Source organism: Eucalyptus grandis, chromosome 5 (assembly GCF_016545825.1).
Source record: "Eucalyptus grandis isolate ANBG69807.140 chromosome 5, ASM1654582v1, whole genome shotgun sequence".
Classification (NCBI taxonomy): domain Eukaryota; kingdom Viridiplantae; phylum Streptophyta; class Magnoliopsida; order Myrtales; family Myrtaceae; genus Eucalyptus; species Eucalyptus grandis.
Genome location: NC_052616.1, coordinates 48,560,874 through 48,581,567, shown reverse-complemented (window position 1 = coordinate 48,581,567; position 20,694 = coordinate 48,560,874). Strand labels below are relative to the sequence as shown.

The 20,694-nt window shown below is 34.8% G+C and overlaps 1 protein-coding gene and 1 non-coding gene across 2 annotated transcripts; both read right to left on the bottom strand.

The window, feature by feature from the left end:
- Positions 1-10,485: 10,485 nt before the first annotated feature.
- LOC104447260 (TIR-only protein) lies at positions 10,486-11,694 on the bottom strand. Its single transcript, XM_010061023.2, has 2 exons — positions 11,207-11,694; positions 10,486-10,573 (listed from the first exon to the last, which is right to left on the bottom strand). Exons 1-2 carry the CDS (start codon positions 11,692-11,694, stop codon positions 10,486-10,488), a joined length of 576 nt encoding a protein of 191 aa, XP_010059325.1.
- Positions 11,695-14,900: 3,206 nt separating this feature from the next.
- On the bottom strand, positions 14,901-15,806 carry LOC104447259. Its single transcript, XR_005551585.1, has 2 exons — positions 15,686-15,806; positions 14,901-15,519 (listed from the first exon to the last, which is right to left on the bottom strand). It is a non-coding gene; the product is annotated as an expansin-A23 (transcript).
- Between the last annotated feature and the right edge of the window lie 4,888 nt (positions 15,807-20,694).

Here is a 20,694-nt window from a genome sequence, read left to right as displayed (position 1 = left end):
TATAAAAGAGTTCGCTCTCCACTGAATAGGTTGTGGCAAAGATATCCGTCACATGACATCTCTAACATGCATATCATCATAACTTAATAATAGTTATGTACAATTTTATTACCACATAGCATCACTGACATGCAAATCGTCATAACATAACAATTACCAGGTACAATTATATCATCATAGTCTCTTGGCATTTCTAATATTAACAATGGAAACCAAAAATCCATTTATCATCATTTGCAAACAAACAAACTCTTATTCATAAAACAATAATCATTTAGTACATAGCATCATTACACACAAATCATCACTACATAATAATTATCATGTAATCACGGTGCAAATAATATCACACAATTCCTTGGCATTCTTTGTGTAAATAGTGGGGGAACGAAATAATTAGATGTTTTTCAACTTACAAACTTTCGTCCTCTAAACTCCATGCCATCATCATTTAGTAGAGAAATTATGCAAATTCATAAATCATTTAGATGAATTTAGCCTTAGACAATCAACTCTTCTATAACTTAGGTCACTCATAAAATTTTCATTTCTAAGATCATTTCTTCATTAAATTCACCTTGATAATCAAAACGGAAATGATTTCCTATAATTCTAGAATTTTATTTGCCTCAATAAGTTTTTCATTTGACAATTTTTACCTCTAATTTCAATATTTCCTAATGAAGCCATATAAATTAGCATAAATACCTAAGGAATTTCATTTGTTATCTAAGCACGCGAATATTTTATTTACACTATAAACATACCACAAATTTCATGAAATTACCAAAACAACCCACCTTTAATTGTTTGTGCTATTGAATCCAAATTTTGACTAGTTAAATATTTGCCTAAATTAGACAAGCAATTGTGTAATTAACTAAGAAACAACCATAACGAGTATCCTTAACACATAGACAACCCTCAAAATTTTCAGTTTTAGAAGACGAAACCTCTAACTTTTTGAAATTACACAATTGTCCTTATTCCATGATTCTTAGAATTTTTGCCCGAGTTCATTTCCTTTTAGTAATCTAACTTAATAATTGTTGACACCCAAAAGTGCCAGATATTTAATTATTATCGATACGCGATGATCGTTCGAAAGCAACAAAAATGGACTCAACAACCTCATATGCAACCGTCAAAATTAATGAAGAAAAAAAGGAAAAAGAGTAGAGAATATACTATCCTGGCATATTTAACTATCCATGGAGGAAGCTAATTTAATGGATTTAAAATTGATCGATATTACTTGCTGTTTGATGACTTGGTGTAAATGTTGGCATATATTGACAAGTGGTAAATGATTGCGGATTATTTTGCCCAAGTTGTCAATGAGCATTTTAACTGAGGAGCAAAATAATCCATTTAGAGAATTGCACCAAGGCTCATGCATGTGAAGATTCATTAAGGAGATCGTGGAGAATAGCTAGGTAAAAATGAAGACTGAGGTTGCTATTTTGAATGGAATTGACAACGTAGGAAATGAACAACTCGTTGGAGATAAGGTTGCTATTTTGAAGAAAATTGACAAGGTGGGAAATGAACAACTCGTTGGAGATAAGGTTGCTATTTTGAAGAAAATTGACAAGGTGGGAATGAACAACTCCTTAGAAATAAGGTTGGTATTTTGAAGGGAATTGACAATGTCGGAAATGAACAACTTGTTGGAGATAAGGTTGCTATTTTGAAAGAGTTGACAACATGGTACTATGGGACCATTATTTTCGGAAGTGTCGAACTACAGTTCAACCACGAAGAAATAGCTCCTACACAGTTATGATAGAATGTCTATAAATACCAAGTTCTATCAATTAGAAGATGCTCCCTCAACAATCAAAATGTAATCTTTTATTATCTTTACTCTCTTGCATTTTATTTTTCCTTAGTTATAGCTTTCTAATTCGTGTCATCAATAAAATTCCTATGTGCATCTTTTTCCTAATGCTTTGTCATCGATTCAATTCTAGCATGCATTTCTATCATAGGTGTCACGCCGTTGATTAAATTCCGGCTTTACATCTTTGCATGTTCTTGAGCTTTGTCGTCAATTAAATTCCGACATTTTGGGCACGTGCACTGCTATGGAAATGGTTGTATTTTCAAGCCTTGTTGTTTATTGAATTCTGCACACTTTGTATGTACAATTTGGTTCAACATTCGAAATAACGTTTGCCATTATTTCTTGTTTGCTTGGATAGTTCTTGTCCGGAGTCGCCATGGAACCTGTCTCCTCTCATCAAAAGCCAAAGATCGACTTTTGGAAAGGATGTTTTGCCATTGATTAGATTCCGATGAAACAAATGGCACGCCAATGGGACCATTGTTGTTGATTTGCGGAGATACAATGGTGAGAACAAGAAATCAACTTGATCATGATAGATATGGCATTGACAACTCTTCATCACAATGTGGTAATAATAAGGTGGGAAAGTCATCAATTGCACTATTGATGGCGGGGCAAGAACAAAGCGGAGATGTCGGTATCTTAAGACAACTCACTGATGTGCAAAGAAGACAATTACAACCAAGCCCTATAATGTTGGCTACCATGCGACGGCTACCGTAGGAGCATAAGAATGAATTGATTAACTGCATGATAAAATATCTCATCGATGTGATCAAGCCAATTGCCATCAATAACTCCAATGAAGTGATGAACGAGCTTGGAACATCGAGTCATTCAATTCAAGTGCAAGCAAGTCCTAATAATATCGTTTTTTTTAAGAGGTTGTGCCTGTCAGTAGAGGCATTTCGCTTAATCTCATTCAAGTTAGCTTTGGTGGTATCAATTATGGCGATGACAAATGATGACTCTTGGGTTTCCTAGCTTAAAAGAATCGAATGATTAACAAATCATTCCATTCTTTTAAAAGGGGGCATATGTTGACACCTAAAAGTGTCCAATATTTAATTATTATCGATATACGATGATTGTTCAAAAGCAACAATAGTGAACTCGAAAACCTCATATGCAACCTTCAAAATCAACGAAGAAAAAGGGAAAATAGTGGAGAATATACTATTTAGGCATTTTGATCATCTGTGGAGGAAGCCAATTTAATGGATTAAAGATTGGTCGATATTACATGATGTTTGAGGACTTGAATGTCAATGTTGGCACATATTGACAAGTGGTAAATGATTGCGAGTTGTTTTGCCCAAGTTGTCAATAAGCATCTTAACTGAGGAGCAAGATAATCCATTCAAAGAATTGCACCGAGGCTCATGCATGTGAAGATTTATTAAGGAGATCATGGAAAATAGTTAGGTGAAATAGGAGATTGAGGTTGCTATTTTGAAGGAAATTGACAATGTGAGAAATGAACAACTCCTTGGAGATAGGGCTGCTATTTTAAAGGGAATTGATAACTTGGGAAATGAACAACTCCTTGGAGATAAGTTTACTATTGTAAATGGAGTTGACAACGTGGGAATATGAGACCATTATTTTCGAAAGCCTCGAACTACAGTTCAATCATGAAGAAACTGCTCCCAGACGGTTATAATAGAAGGTCTATAAATATCAAGTTCTATCAATTGGAAGAGGCCCCCTCGACAATTCAAATGTAATCTTTTATTATCTTTACTTTCCTACACTTTATTTTTCCTTCATTATAGCTTTTCGATTCATGTCATCGATTAAATTCCGATGCTTATCTTTATCCTGATACTTCATCGTCGATTCAATTTCAGCATTCGTCTCTTTCATGGATGTCGTGCCATTGATTAAATTCCAACATTACATCTTTGCACGTTCTCGAGTTTTGTCATCGATTAAATTCTGACTCAGTTCATGCATGTGTATTGTTGTGGAAATAATTGTATTTTCAAGTCTTGTTGCTAATTGAATTCCGGCATGGTTTGTATGTACAATTTGATTCGAAGTTCGAAATAAAGGTTTGTTGTTATTTTTTGTCTGCCTGGATATTTCCTATTTGGAGTTGTCACAGAACCCATCTCTTCTCATCAAAAGCTGAAGAAGGACTTTCAGAAAAGATGTTTCATCGTCAATTAGATTCCGACGAAACAATAATTAACTAATAATCATTTTAATTAATAAAGATTACAAGAAGATTTATATGCTGTGAATTTCGTTATTGCCCTTGCATTATACAAAATTATCATTTTATCCCTTTACATGCATAATTTCATCTCTCTAAACTTTTGCTCGTCAAAGTCATAAAAATCCTTTTGAAATCACTTAACCATGTTTTATTAATAAAATATAGTCATGATTTATGGACTGACTTATTGCATCTTCTAATGGCATCATGAACATAATGTAATATCAATAACAATCTAATCTTAAATCAACATCGCATCACGCAATGATACAAAATCATCTAAAATACTCATGCATATAGTCTTGCCTCTAGTTAGCTCATCATATAATCATTAATTCTTTTTAACAATGAGGATCTATAATATTATCCATACTTTAAACTAAAATCAAATAAGGATCAAGAGTACCAAGTGTTAAGCCATTTTAACTCCTAGAGATTCACTTACCTTAAATGGAATTTTTTAATTAACATAGAGCTTGATCCACCTTTAAGAATTTTGTTTTGATTAAATGGAGCAATACTAACTTGAACTTCTTGATCTTGGCTAGCAAATTTCTAAAAACCAAGGGATTTGGAGTAAGTTCAAGTGATAAGGCTTCTAGTTTTGATAGAGAAGAAAACGAATAAGGGATGAGTTATGTGAAGAAGATGATGAATAGTAAGTAGTAGTGGAAAGAGAGAAAGCATGATTCGCCAATTAGGTGTATTAGTGGGGAGTCTTGCTTTGCAAGCTTATCAAGAACACTAATAGGCTAGAGTTAAAAAAATTTGATGTCATGCATGATGTCATTTGCTAGAATAGAACATAGGCAAAAAAACTAAGGTGTGGCATCAAGTGGTTTGTCACGTAGGTTTAACGGCAACATTGTTATTCTTAAAAAGGCATTTTAGATTTCTTTAAATAATTAAGGAACTAGGTGTCCATTCTTAGCACCTATAAGTAAGAAAACTATTTTGAAACCACCAAAATTATTAGCAAGAGTAATCTTAACTTAGTGAGTTTCACTTTTGATAAGTCCCCTATGTGTTTTCTAGGGCATATCAATTCCACTTGATAAACACTATGTCGACATGATTTTCACCGTCAACAACTTATGCTCCAATTTCTATTCATTTAGGCATATTGAAGTTAGTAAAATTATTTTTATTAATTGATTTTTCTACATTGCAACATATTCTCATGCTTCGGAAATCAATAAATTTTACATTTTTATAAAGTTTGTAATGTCTATAAACCTTCAAAGCATTGTCATCAATTATGACTCTGCATCACCCTTCTTGACCTTTAAACAATTTAATAACCCTTTACAAAGTGACATACTTAAAAAATCAAGGCTTGAAAAGCTAATTTTCTAGAAATTTCCGTAGTTTAGAAATTTCAATAATGAAATCGTAATTTGTTGAATTTATTGAATAACCATTTATCATCTTAATATCTTTAATGATATTAAGAAATGCAATTTCAAGATGTCATAAGGCTGTCATAGATCAATGGTGGTTGTTGTCTAGATCTAGAGAGAGAGAGAGAGAGAGAGAGAGAGCATTGAGGAAAGGGAGAAAGAGACAACGATGGCAATAGTAGTAGCGGAGATAGTGCCTATTAGGTGGGTAATAGTGTTGGAGTGGCGATTACAACAATCAGCAGCTTTGACGAGAGCGGGGAATGATAAATGGTCAAGGGGAAAAGGGATATGGCAAGTTGGGTTATATAGATGGAATTTGAATTAACTCATAAGATGTGCTTTTAGTGTCATAACTTATTCTAGTGTTGAAAATGCATAATCGATTGTGCTCGTGTTAGTTGGGAAGATGAAAGACAAACTAAACCAAGAGAAAAGAGGGGTGGGTAAAGATTGTAAAGGAGGCTTTGATTTTTTTTATTTTTCTCGATGCTTCTATTGATGTACAAAATGAGTTTAAATAAATACACAGTTCCATGATGAGATATAAATTGATTCCTTATATCGAGAAAAGAATCTTCAAATTGAGGAAAGAATTTTAAATTCAAAATTTCAATTTGAATTTAAAATTTGATGAGAAGGGGAAGAGACCAAGTTATTGATTTTAGGAAGATATCTTATCGAGAGGGGCTGATAAATAGTGATAGGGTGTCTTCGTATGCATATTTCTGATAGTGAACAGTTTCCCGTGTTAACTACGAAAATTGACGTATGGCCAAACATGCAAGCTGGTTTCGGTTCAATCATTGATTCGGACATGCCCCACAAAACACAAAATAAAAAAATATTTAGATGCTTCTGATGAGCTCATTTGATGTGAAACATCGATGATGCATGCGAAGTCGTCACTTCGTGGCATCTAAGATTTATTGAAACACGACGTCAATCGAACTTTAAGTACGACCATGTTTTTTTTAATCTTCGATTGCTGAATCAAAGCAACTACAATCGATCACTCCCTTTCGAGAAAGTTGTTTCACATTGTCTAAAGGTGGAATTGCCCGAACTCCACATGACTCTGTAACTAACAAACAATGTAAACGGTATTTTCTCGTACCCGAACTGTAATATAGAAGGGACAGCACTTTGTAAAGAATCATTTCTTAATTGTAGAACGGACCAACTAAAATGTTGCCCCTTCCCTTTACGTGATGCATGTGTTCAAAACCAAATCTCGTTTAATATTTGCACGTTGGATTCAGCGCGTCCAAGGGAGAAGCATGTGATACCATTTTAAATCACGTCTAATCAAGCCGTGATGAACGCCGTTGTTTGAATAGTGATCAGGGAAATCACATGAAATGACGATGATTATAAGGTGCCGCTACAATTCAAAAGCCCTATATGTTATACGGCGCAAGCGCAACTATTGACTAGTCAAAAGTACATTCATTTATTCTCACTGTTAAAATATTACACATTACTTTTCCATGGAATTTATATGCTCTTCATACACATGTAGTCTCTCTCCACTTACTAATTTAATTTTCTAGGTTGGACTTCCTAACACTGCCATTTAAATTTCATGATATAGATAGGGTTTTATCTCTTAGCTCAACTTTCAGGCGGACTTATAATGGAGGTAATAGGTAAGAACATATCTTAATAAGACAAAATTTCGATAACAGATGTAGTCAATCTCGAACACCAAAGAACACGTTTAAAAACATGTCGTGGGACGCCATAATAATGTGAACTTAAGCATCTGAATAAAGTTCGTTATTTTCATTTGTAAACTAACTATTGTGATGTTTGGTACGAGATAGAGTTACTCGGTTTCTTCCGGAAGTCAAAGTGGAGATTGCTAACAGGTACGGAGTTCACTGAAACCACTTATTATAATAGACAGATGTGTAAACACATTTAAGAAAGATTAAGGCCATTCTAAACAATTTAACTAACTAGTTAATTAATCAATCCCAGAATAAGATGATGGAGTTAATGCGATAGCATGATTCATGCTAATAGCCTGATTATCGTATATCTATGCGTTCATAAGGTAGATTTCGCATGAGAGAGATGCCACTAAATGCGTGTAATTGGTAACTACAAAAAATAAAAAGGAAGACTTTTTCCAAATGCGCTGTTATTAGGCTCATTTCTAACTGTTTTAAGACACGTTCTAAGTGCGTGCATTTGGTAACTACCGAAAAAGAAGAAAAAATACTTTTTTCCAATTGCGCTATTATTGGGATCATTTCTAACTTTTCTAAGATGCATTCTAATATTTAAATGTTGCACATAATTTGGGAGGCAAATTAAGGGTCTGAAAAGATTTGAATTAAGGACATCCTACTACTTGATAAGATGTAACTATTGATTATTTTAAAATTTTAAATTATTAGATGATAACTGGATTTAATATCTAAATATTCTAGTAACTACAGCGTGACTTCATGGTCTGCGGTCCAAAATACTATCCGATTTTAGTTTAGATTTGATAAATGAAATAGGTGGTGAATGAGCAAAGCGGAAGATGGAGTTGAGTCTATTGTCGGTAAAAGGCATTTCAATTCCAAGGATGACTTTGAATATTTTATTCTGCAAACATAGACTATTGACAATTGGCAAAGAAAGGAAAAAGAAAGAAAGAAAGAAAAAGCGAAGGCTCTTATTTCTATAGTCTTAAAGTAGAAGAGAGATCTTTAATGAAATCGTCAAAATGAAAAATAATCAAGATTTTTTTTTTTTTTTTTGTCTTTCGGCTTATTGTATAATGCCATAATAATTTATTTTTTCCAAGCATAAGATACGTGAAATCCCGCTCAAGGCAAAATTCAAGCACTAAAACATATATAATTTTCGAAATTTCTATAAATGAATTCATTTCATTATCAGATAGAAGTTTCAATTCATGACTGCTCGTGAGAAGACTTGCACTAGCGACATAGCGACATACTTTATCTAAATCAATATTATTTTCTGACTTGCAAGAAACAGTATAGAATCTTCTTTTCCTTTCGAATTCACAGTGTTGAAATTGGCAGGATCGTTGGGGGAAAACTATGGGGTTCGAGCTAAAATTTGTTAAATAGCAAATTCCTTTTGACATGTACTTGCATCTGGAGCTGTACGCTATTAGACATCCTATTTACAAAATGGGGGGGGATAATTTCCTTAATTTCAACGAAAACTAACTAAACTTATTTTCGTTTGTATGAAACTTGTTGCATGAATGTGAACTAACCAATCGAAATTCAGATTTTATAATGAACATGTTTTTGTGGAGTTTAATGAAAGACTTACGTTGCAATTGATTCCGAAAGCGACGTTTTACCATTGAAATTGATTCTGGAAGAATTTCTTTTTTTCTTGTATCATGTGCGCATAACGCAATCTCCAAGTTAGAAAAGTGGTACGCCGCAATGAAGCCCTCCAAGAATGGGTTCTCTTGAATACATTGAATCTTTCCTCCGAATCAAGCTGGGGTTAAACTAATATATAACCTTATCAAAGTGGAAAGTTGCTTGTTTCAAAGTAAATGTTTTTGTTAAGATTAGCATTGTAATTATTGCTAATTTTATTTTGTTAGTCTCTAGATTAGCATGTAACTATTTTTTGAGAATTATATAATGAATTGCTTGATTTCATCTCTATTAAGCCTTGTTGGGACATGGTTTCAGCTTCTTCTTTTTTTTGGTAAAAGGTTCTTTAAACCAAAAAGCTGTAAGAAACTATACAGTAAAAATTCGGCACCAAAAAATTGCACTCACGAAGACAACGGTTAGAGTGAGTGGAAGGGTGCCAAGGTGAAAGAGAGAGCAATCTGCACAGGAGCAGAGGAAAGCCAAAACAACTGCAAAAGCAAAGAAAAACCAAAAATAGGCAGCACAAACAGTACACAAGCAGCCCCACCAACAACACAAAGTAAGATGATGGAACAATTAAATTAGTAAACTTTGACAATATAATTGTGGCATATTTGTACGCCTTAGACCAAATCAGAGCAAATTTGAATGACCTAAAGAACATATGATATATCGGTAATATCTTCATACTATCCAAAAAATAACTTTAACAATCCCGTTCAAACTCAAGTTGGTCGTGTAGATTAACTTTCAGGTAGATGGTGCCATAAACCCATTTGAATCTAGTGCTTTGATATTAAATTTTTTAGTAGACAGTATGAGTATGCAACTAGACTGTTTGAAAAGCAAGCATTGTCTAAATGAGCTTTCCGATAGATGGTATGAATATACATAATTTATATCGTTTGAAAGCTGATGCCGCTAAAATTTTCTTTTGAATAAACGATGTCAAAAGATGCCAAAATCATTTGAAAATGACCACGGTTCGGATTAGCTCCCCGGAAGCCGGTTCAAAACTGTGAAACACTATTTAAAAAGCATGGCATGAATGGAATCTTGTGATGACAACTGCATGACAAGGGCCCATGATTGATTGTGTTGGGGCCAATGCAAAAAAGTCGATTCATTACGTGGTGAGACTATCTGGCCAATAAGAAGTGTTGCGAAAAAGAAGAAAAAATTCGAAAGGAAAAATGAAAAGGAACACCCAAAGGAGGTTTCTGTCTTGCCAGGATGAAGTGTCGCGAAATTGCCGCAAAATCAAACTAGCGTCAGAGAACTTGATTGTCCTAGAATGGAATGAGGAAAAATGGCGCGAGTCAGAGGATAAAAGTTAGGATTGAACCTTTATTACATTAATTGGTGAGAAGAAGAAAATCACAAACAAAGACAAAATGTGAATGGGTTCCGCGAATTAGAGCACGATCGTGCCATTATTCATGATCTTATACCATAGTTGATAACTTATTTGTGATTTTCTATAAACAAATCAATCAAATGGAAAGATAACACCATTCAAAACCGCAATCGAAGACACATCAAGACGCCGCCCGGCCCCGCCTCCCTCCAAATCTACAATTGGATTATATTATTTGCTCCTTAATCTCTTGTACAAGTTAAGCTCACGGTGGCTTGGATGTTTCTCCACTAATTCTCGTTTGGCCAGTCTTGATTCGCCTCCATCAAGTTCTTGATGATAGCTTCAGAAGCATCCCTCAGGAGCTCTGACCAATCCCTGCAAAGGAACGGACACGTTAGAATCTGATCTACAAAATGTGCAAAACATTAATTCAAATCACGCTTGTTTGGTACACAAAATCGAATCTTTTTGGAGGGAGTGTTTTGAGGTTAATCAAAGCTAATGTAATAGCTAATAAGGAAGGATTCTAGAGCCTCATTTCATGATATTTGGCTAGAAATTGTCAGAGTCAAATTGTTTTACTTCTTGTGGTTTCGACTTGGAGTCAATTAGACCTTTTTTTTTTTTTCTATTTATAGTGTCACTTGACCCCTTTAACTTTATGTTATTCTCTCTTAGCATATAATTCCTTTTTCCAAATAAATATTTTGCAGTGAAAATTGACCTAATGAGAAGAATGTTTAAGAAATCTAGTTTTATTTATGGACTTATATATATTCATGATTGCATTGCTAATTTAGTGAGGTTGGTTTCTAGAGACAGCACTATAATAATGATAATGTATATAGTATCTAAGCTCAAAAATCAACTTTATGCGCCAGCTAAAACGTCTGCATTTTTGTTGAAGTTAATGCAAGAATAAAAAAGTTATCATGATACTTTTTGTTTAGAGGGTAATCAATTGGCTTCAGATGGAGCTAAGTAAATAGGAAATGAGAGTGTGTATACCCCATCGAAGAGTCAAAAGTGATTCCCACAATGTTCTTGGCTTCTTCAATGGCCGAATTGAATTTCTGAGTCTCCTCCTCCGAGCAAGTTCCATTATTCAGAGCCCGAAGCTGAGAAGGCTTCACATCACAAAAGATGGGTATGACCTTCTTCTTGGTCTCCATCATTAGGGCGAGCTCGTGCAGGCAGAAGTATGAGTCACAGTAACTAGGGGAGAACAGGGCGACCCCGATCCTGCAGTCGAGGATTGCCGAGTCAATCTTGTCGAACAGATTGTCCCCAGGGCGCATGCTCCTACTGTCCAAGAAGGGTCGGAGGTCAAGCCTCGTCAGGTAGTCATGCAACAAACCAGCAACGGTCCGCCGGGTGTCGATCCGTCGGTGGTTGATGAACACATCATAAGACGGCCGGCAGATGGCCTGAACCGGGTTCTTATACCGGATGATGCTCGGGAGCAAGCTCTTGGTGATGGCTAGTGAACGTTGCATGGTGCTCTTTCTTGATCAAGAAGTAATCAGACAAGGATCGATGGCAATGATGAGAGGGCAATCGGAGGTTCTTTTCGATTGCGTTCTTTGTCGTTGTTTGCAGGTATCGTGTTTGAGGTTGTTCCGCGAGTTTATATAAGGTTGATGGGAGGGGGAGGGAGGTACGACTGAAGACCCGAAAGGGTGCTGCTTTCGGTTTGATTCTTGACAGAAGAATTCCACCATTTCTCTCCCATCAGATCAAACTCTAAGAAAGTACTCGGCAAGCTGCGGTTTTGCGTTCCAAAGTGCTGAAATTCTTGCTTGGAATTTCGTTTGGACTTCTAGGGCTTACGTGGAACGGCGCACAGAACCCTTCAAACACGGTTTTCTCCTCTCGGGTTGGACTCGCTGACGTGGACTTGTCGGATGTTTGTTTAACAGTTTTTATGGTTAGTTGACTCGATTTGGGATCGGTCAATTCCTCGATTTTGATGTGATGGTTTGCGGCGTTTGTCTCTTGTGTGAAACCAGGTTTTGCTGATACCCGTGCATACACAAGCAATGACATTTGTGGTTTTGTCGGGCTTAAGATTTATCTTTGGAGAAATTCATGGATAATTTCGCGATAACATTGTTTTTTGGTTCTTTGTCGGATGGTCTTGACTCACGACCACACTTTATAATGTGAAAGCAAATTAGAGTGCTCAATCAACAGTTCTTTTTGCTTTTATTTATTTATTTATCTACTTATTTATATCTATAACTTTTTTGGGGGGTTTTTGATTTTTTAGTCTTGAAAGCTTTCACCTTCGCCATACTCATCTCCTTTATTAAAGATGCGAGTTAGTGTGCAAGCAGCTTAATGGAAATGGGGATATTAACAAAGAAGAGTCCTAAGACATTGCATGAATGTCAATTCATTCATAAAAATCTTTTAATTTGGCCAATTTAGCCTTAAGTCTCTTGACATTAGCCAACATTATCTTTTAGGTTAATTTTGACTAGAAATTAATGATATGAACGCCAGCCGTTATACATAACATAGTTAGTGCTAACAACCTCCCCAACCACCACTGATGGGTGGAGGAAGAAGGAAAAATAAAATTGGCCAAAAGGACTACATTAGCGAATAGTCAAAATATTTCATATTAAATTGATCAAATTGAAAAATCAAATTGAAAAATTTATTATCAAATTGACATTCATATATAGATTTTAAAAATTTTGGTAATTTTCCCAACAGAAATGTGATGCAAAGTATGGGTTTCCATAAAGGATTTGAATTTATTATAAGGAAAAAAAAACCGCCAAAAATCGTAACCTACATTTACTATGATACATTTACCTCAAACTTTTTTTACGATAGAAAAAATCCTTGACCACACCCACTATGACACATTTACCCGAAACTTATTTTTGTAACACAAAAAACTCCAAATTTATATCCTCGTGATACATTTATACTAAATTTATATTTTTATGATACTAAAAACATCAAACTTGTACTCATATAACATATTTGCCCCAAATTGTATGTGTCAAGTTGGTACAAGTTCGGGGTTTTTTTTGTCAAAAAAAAGTTTGGATAAATATGTCACAGTGGATATAGTTTATGATTTTTTTTTGGGTGACTTTTTCCCTTTATTTTATCAAAGGTAAGAATGTAATTGAAATATTTACTTGATATATATGACTATTTTTAATGGATGACAAAGTATGAAAGTCCTGGAGGAATTACCATTCAAAGGTTCTGGATTCATGTAACATTAGAAATAATATTTCACAATATTTTTTTACCCATTTACTTTACAATGGTTACAAGAGAGGATATTTTTCCTTTAGTGAATATATTTCCTCAGCTCCTGTTTCCTTTCTTAAAATCGGCGTCGGCTTGCGTGATTGGTTTATAACATCATCAAGATTATGAAAACATGATCCAATTTGTGAGAGAATTAGGCACTTAGTACATGTGATTCCTCACGTTATCATGTGCAAAATATTTCATGTTTGAATGTCCCATCCGAGTTTTCATTCCCATTTTTCTAAGACGTTGAGATTAGTAGATGGGTTCGGAATTGATCTCCCACATTTGTCCTTCTCATAGTAGTCAAAATTTTTATCAAGCGATCCATTGACTAGCAACCTAATGTTGATAGTTTGTTTTACAAACAAAAACAAACTAAGAGGTGTTTTGCCCCACATCGAAAGGATGCGAGTGCGCACGTAGATTAGATTTGGCACTAATTAGTGATCATTATTTTTATTTATTAAAATTTGGATTATTTGGATTTACAATTAGAAAAAGTTAACCATAGTGTTCTTTTGAAATAGTGCGACTATTCACAAAGGAGTTACGATTATTTTTATTTATTATTTTTTTAATTCCGAATTTTTCATATGTTCTTCCAATGAAACATTTGAACCTGTTCCTTTTGCAACCTTTTCCAAAGGGTTGCTTCTATTCAAAAGACAAAGCTAAGTACATGATAAGTACGTTTAGTTCTTGGGATTAATTATGATAAAAGTCTTTTCAAATTTTCTTTTCAAAATTCAGCGGTCGTTTTCAATTATTTTCCTCGAGAGACTCTGGAGAAATACTAAAATTGCTATATAGTATTCTTAATCGAGACTTGTTTGTATACTTGGGGCACATAATTTCTTAAAGAAATAATTTCTTAAAAAGTGATATCACTCCTCAAAATCTAACTTCATTATTCTTCACAATCGTTTGTCATATTTGCTCAACACCTAATAGATTTTCAATAATGCCATCATGCATTTCGATAAAAGAAGTAAACTTTTTTAGATAAGAATATGTGAGAGAGAGAGAGAGAGAGAATTGTATAATTCTTGTATAATCAATAATGAAGAGTACATGAGGTATTATGGCTTTGACAAGATAGAGATATTATAATCTTAACTATAAACAATCATAATAGTAGAAAAATATAATCTCAGACAATTTTTTTTACTGATGCGTGACTTTGGAAAAGCTTGGATATGTCACGAAATTTTCCAATGATAAACTAATTGAAATTGAAATAAAATTGTTTGGATGCCAGTAGAACAGACAGATAATGGAAATTGAAATGAGATGGCGGATGTTATTAACTAGGAACCAACTTATTGAACAACTCTCTAACAAATGGAAAAAAAGAACTTGTAATCAACGCATCCATCTCTTTTAACTACATAAAACAAGCACTAAAATGAAAATGGTCGAACTAGAAGTTCTTTCCCCCGTCATATGTCTGCCCAAATTGCCACCCAGCAGGCACCGCATTATCAAATTCTATCTTCGTCCCGTCACTCACGGTGACTTGGAATGACAAGCTTTGCCCCGTCAAAACAGTTCCAGTCTGCCAGTTTTGCCCCCAGTTACGAGTCATAGCAATCCATTGCGTGTTCGAGCCCTTGATGCTCACTGCATTCACGTCGCCGGCGCCACCAACGTTATAGATTAGCACAAGGGTCCAGTTCGGATTTCCTTTAATCTCGAACTTGACTCCTCCTCGCTTGGAACACAAGACGCGGCGATAGCGGACAGGAATGACGCCGGCCTTATAGTACGCGATCTTGGTGAACATGGGCATAGACAGGTCAAAATGCTTTTGCGGAGGATTGCACCAGACGTCCTTCGTCTTAGTGTAGTTCGGGGGCAAAAATTTGTTGCCGTGACTATGATTGGAGCAGCCTTGGGAATGCACGACTTGGGGGCGTTGTTACAATAGATCTCGAAACAAGCACCGCAGCTAAGTCCTTCGTTGAAAAGGGCGGTGCTTAGTGCTGTTGTCGCTAGTCCATAACCTTGTTTGATGAGATCTCCATATCCGCAAGCTCCCTCTGCAGGCAATGACCATGAACGAGAAACAAATCAGTAAACACCAGTGACATGAAATAGCTCAATCATCCATCTGCCTAAAGGTCCCCGCAAAGGAGTACAAAAAAAGGATAATAAAATTAGGAAAAGGCTCTCCTTTCTTTCTCCTTGCCAAGAGATTTTACTTACGCATGGTTTCGCCACCGCCCATGTCACCGTAAAAAGTCGCACGCGCATCGTACCAAGTACCATCTATAGCAGAAACTACCACCGCCATAGCTAATATGAGGAAGACCTCGTGAACAGCCATGGCAAAGAGAGATAAAGAGCGTAAACCGTTGAAAAAGCTAAAGAAGAGGTACATAAAACAATGAAGAGATTGCCTGTAATATATACTCATTATATTTGCCCAATTTTGGTATTATGGACTTCAAAAGGTAACAGAGACAAAAATTGCCAAATATGTATTATAAGGGAAGATACAACCAGGATAAATCTGGACAAAATTTATGTCTAGCTAATTTGCCGCGACAGAAATGGAAATACGAAAGAATGTTAGTAAGATGATATCCAAATCTCATACTGGCCTTTCACAAATTTTGGTAAGTACATGAAAGAACAAGATTAGGCAATACTTTTGTGAATATTTGATTTGTCGTTACCCTAGATGGAGTTTACAGCTTTTGGAATTAAAGATGTGTTTATAACGCACAGCTTAAATATGTGTTTATAACGCACAGCTTAAAGATGAGAATGCTGCCACCTAATCAGTTAAACCTTCTGAAAATTGGAGGAAGCATTTAATGTGTGAATAATTTTCTATAAGAAAACATCCTTACAATTATGTACAAGTATATTGCAAATTTGTTAAAATGGCAAGAAGAGAGATAGAACAAGGGTTTGATCTAACATTTGAGACACTTTTATAGGGAAAATTATCTTAAATATCCTAAGCCTATTGTACAGCTGTCAATTCAGTTCTACACATTTCATTTATGTCAATTTTACCTTATATATATTTTGACAACTTGCAAATTTAGTCTTAAATTTTTCGATTGTACTAATTTAGTCCTAAAACTTTTGATAATTTGTTAATTTAGTTCTTCACCTTTTAATGATTTTTCAATTTAGACGTGGAAATTGCTAACGTGGCAATTTAGTCAATGACAATTGTCTTACATGACACAATTGATACTAACGCAAACAATTTTTCAATTTATTATATTTTATGAAAAAAAATCTTTTTTTTTCCTTTCCTTTTCTTTTTATTTTATTTTATTTTTCTTTTTCACTATTTCCCTCCATCGGCCATCACCCATGCATCATTGATGGCCAACAGAGGTTGTTGGCCTTAGGCAAGGGTTGCCCTCACCAGCCTCAGGCAAAGACTTTCTATACTCTCTAACTCTTAGGCTGCATTTGACAATTAGAATAAAATTCAGGATAATATCAAATTTATCCTATCTTGCATTCGGTACCCACTTATAACATAATAGAATTTGATATAATGGGGATATAAACTAGATAAAATTATCCAATGGTAGAGATGGGATAAAGATTGATAATATTTCTAACATTTATAATAGGAAAGTTATTTTTCTTAAATAACAAATTTCTTAAATTAACAAAATTAAAATTATATTTTAATATTAATATATCTCAACTCTAATATAAGACATTAAAAATAACAATAAATAGTAATTTAATTATTTTAATTCAAACTTATCTTTATTTATATATTCTAATTTATTCTAATTTATAATATAAATTCAATATATATGAATATATATTTATATTTATTACATATTTTAGGTATTTTATTATTTTAGGAATATTAGTACAGTTTACTATCTAATTAATTTTATTAGAGAATGATGGAAAGAGAAGAAAAAAATAAAAAAAGAAATTAATTAAAAAAGAGAGGAAAATAAAATAAAATAAGCAACTAAAAATAAAGTAGGCGGGAGTGTCGTGAGAGATTTTTACCATCTCAATTTGTAAAATTTTCAGTTCACTTATTACTAATATGATATTTGTACCAAACAATATATATGATATGATGTGAATATATTCAATTTTATTACTATAATCACCAAACAGTTGATAGGGTATAGTAAAATCTGTGGATTTCACATCCTATCATATCCAGTCTTATCTTGATTAAAAATTTGATCAACCAAATGTAACATTATGTCATATTTATCCACGTCCCGTGCTGAAAATTATATGTACTTTTGATATCGAGCTTTTTCAAATCTTTAAATACCCTTGCTATTAAAACCTTGCCAGTTTCCGGCTTCTTGCTTATACTTTATACATCAGATGTCATAGATATACGGTAAAAGTCCTTCAAAATACACCATGACAGGTCTCCCTTCAAGCAGAAAGCTCGTGCTACCTGGTGGGGATTGCCAGACGCACGCTCTTTGAACGTACAGAGGTTTGAATGGATGGCGCGCACACAGGATTGATCAGAATCTGCCGTAAGTTAGTTCATACGCATCTGCACGACAACGAAAAACGCCTGAGTAGCTGCTATTCAGAAGCCTTGACAATAAGATCGCAACATCGTTCTCACCTCCTCCAATTTTTTGTATTCTGTCCACCCGGCCACCCCTTCGACGCGTTGGCCGCCCTGGCGAAGACGAAGGAGTTTTTCACGTGGCAGTAGGATGCAGTACGAAATACGTGGTCTCTTCTTTGACTCCCAGGAATAATCATGCAGAGGCATTGTCTTATGTGGCGCCAGCTTACTGGTCCACTCGGTAGATGAAGCCTTGGTTACGCTTGAACGAGTCGTAGACTCGTCTTCTTGGCCGACAGTGCTGGAAAAAGAACGTGCTTTTTGTCTCGGGGCGCTCACTTTTATACCAAGAAAACCAAGACCTTAGGTTCTGTGTAAGATTATCCTAAACAAATCACCTAAAACAGGTCTTTGATTTGAGATTATGGTTCAGCTTGCAATTAATGCACACAGTTTTAGACTAGCAAAGCAAACTTTCCGAGAAGATGTCTATTTGACCCGACCGACTGAATCACTTACTTCATGCTTTTTTAAATTTCGAGCGTAACTTATAAGTTACTCTCACGCATTCTCTTGGATCAGATAGTTTTGTAATATACAATGGAGGGAAGGTATATAGAATATATGAAATCATTCAATATGTTCACATTTGTTAAGTTGTTGCATTGACGGCTAGTTTTGCGATCATAATAATTTTCGTCGATGCTTTTTTTCATTTGAGTAAACTCAAGGTGCTTTTATATTGTTCCCTTCAAAGAAAAAAAAATAACTCAGACAAGAGAATTCTACATAATTAGGGTGAAAAAGCTAATAGATTTGCTCTTCTTCATCTATCCTTTTTCTCGATCTTCTTTCATTCTCCGCTGGAGATTTGTTTTGCAGAATTCCCCTTCACTTCTTTGACTGGCAGAAAAATTTGTCGATCACATTCTAAGTTCTAACGAGATCACATACGAGGATCTCCACTTCTGAAACGTGCAAATTTTCGATCGTCTTAGCGGATGCAAATTTTGTACAAGTTGGATGCGGAATTTCAGAATAAAAAACAAATCGGTCTGCATCAACTATTGAATACTTCTTGTTCTCTTATCGGCTTGAAAGCTTCGTCAAGGTCTCTTGAAACAATCTTCTTGAGCTACACGTATTCACACCTTTTATTGAAGGACTTGCTTTGCACTTCACGTACGACCGAGCCAAAGTTTTCGTGAGCCTTCCCAAAAAATACGAACTTTCTCTTTTGGGTCAGTCTCCCGGTGTGAAAAGCTGGCCCGTCGTCCGCCACGTTGAAGAAGCTTTTCCTACCTTTCAAATCGGTCAAACCCTACCTTGTGTTGATAACAACAACTTGAGTTTGGACTGTAGCCTTCGAGGGTTTAACCTGTGAGACTTTATTTTCTCTGTCAAAGGGTTTGGAGTAAAACCAGTCGCAATTTCAGAATATTAAGCAGCGAGAAGATAACGGAATATGCTTGGAGATCAACGAAATACATGCCTCAAAAGTCCAAATGAGAGTTGAAAAATTAGGGTTTCCGTTCTTCTTATTGCCGCGAACTATACACAAAAGTTCTCGAGAAAATTATCCGACCCAAATTCTCTAGCTTTGGAATGAATTGACTCAATCTTGCCGGACCCAAAGGCCAAATATGTACTTATGGCCAAAAGGAGAGTGTCACGAAAGGTCTCTAGAATTTTCTCTGATTGTTCGTCTTTGATATTTTTTTCTCAAGTTAGTCCATCGACTTTTAAAAATCTGCTTCACAATTAGATGGTTCGCTTAGATTGTTAATTACAAGAGGTAGCATCACGAAAGGTCCCTAGAGTTTTCTCTAATTATATAGTGTCGTCTTTGAATTTTTTTTATTCAAGTTAGTCCGTCAACTTTTAAAAATCTACTCGATGTAGTACTTTAAAATTAAATGGAACGCCAAATATTAGCAATCTTACTAGACCCAAAAGACTAAATCCGGACTTCATACACCAATCACCATATTTCTAGCATTATTCATTTTAAATAATCTACACTTATGTATTCCTACTTGACTTCCTGGTGTTCTAAACATTTAAATATTTGATTAGATGATACGCTTAAATTGTTAATTACAAGAGGTAACGTCACAAGAGGTCCCTAGAATTTTCTCTGATTGCTCAGTGTCATCATCTTTGATTTTTTTTTTTTTTTTTGTTCAAGTTAGTCCATCGACATTTAAGAATCTTCTTAATGTAATCCTTTAAAATTCAATGGAACGCCATATGCTAGTAATCTTACCAGACCCAAAAGACTAAATATGGACTTCATACACCAATCACCATATTTCTGGCATTATTCATTTTAAATAATCTACACTTGTGTATCCCTACTTGACTTCTGGTTGTTCCAGATATTTAAATATGTGATAAGATGGTATATTTAGATTGTTATTTCCGAGGGGTATTGTCACGAAAGGTCCTTAGAATTTTCTTTGATTGTTCAGTATCGTCTTTGAATTTTTTTTTTTTTCGAGATAGTTAAAAATCTACTTCACGTAGTACTTTAAAATTAAATAGAGCGCTATATGTTAGCAATCTTACCAGACCCAAAAGGCCAAATATGTACTTTATACATCAATCACCATATTTGTAGAATTATTCAGTTTAAATAATCTACACTTGTGTACTCCTACTTGACTTTCGGGTG

Coding starts and splice junctions, on each gene's coding strand:
- LOC104447260 (XM_010061023.2), bottom strand. CDS start 11,694: ATGCAACGTTCACTAGCCATCACCAAGAGCTTGCTCCCGAGCATCATC. Junction 10,574..11,206: donor ACTTTTGACTCTTCGATGGG/GTATACACACTC, acceptor GTTCCTTTGCAG/GGATTGGTCAGAGCTCCTGA.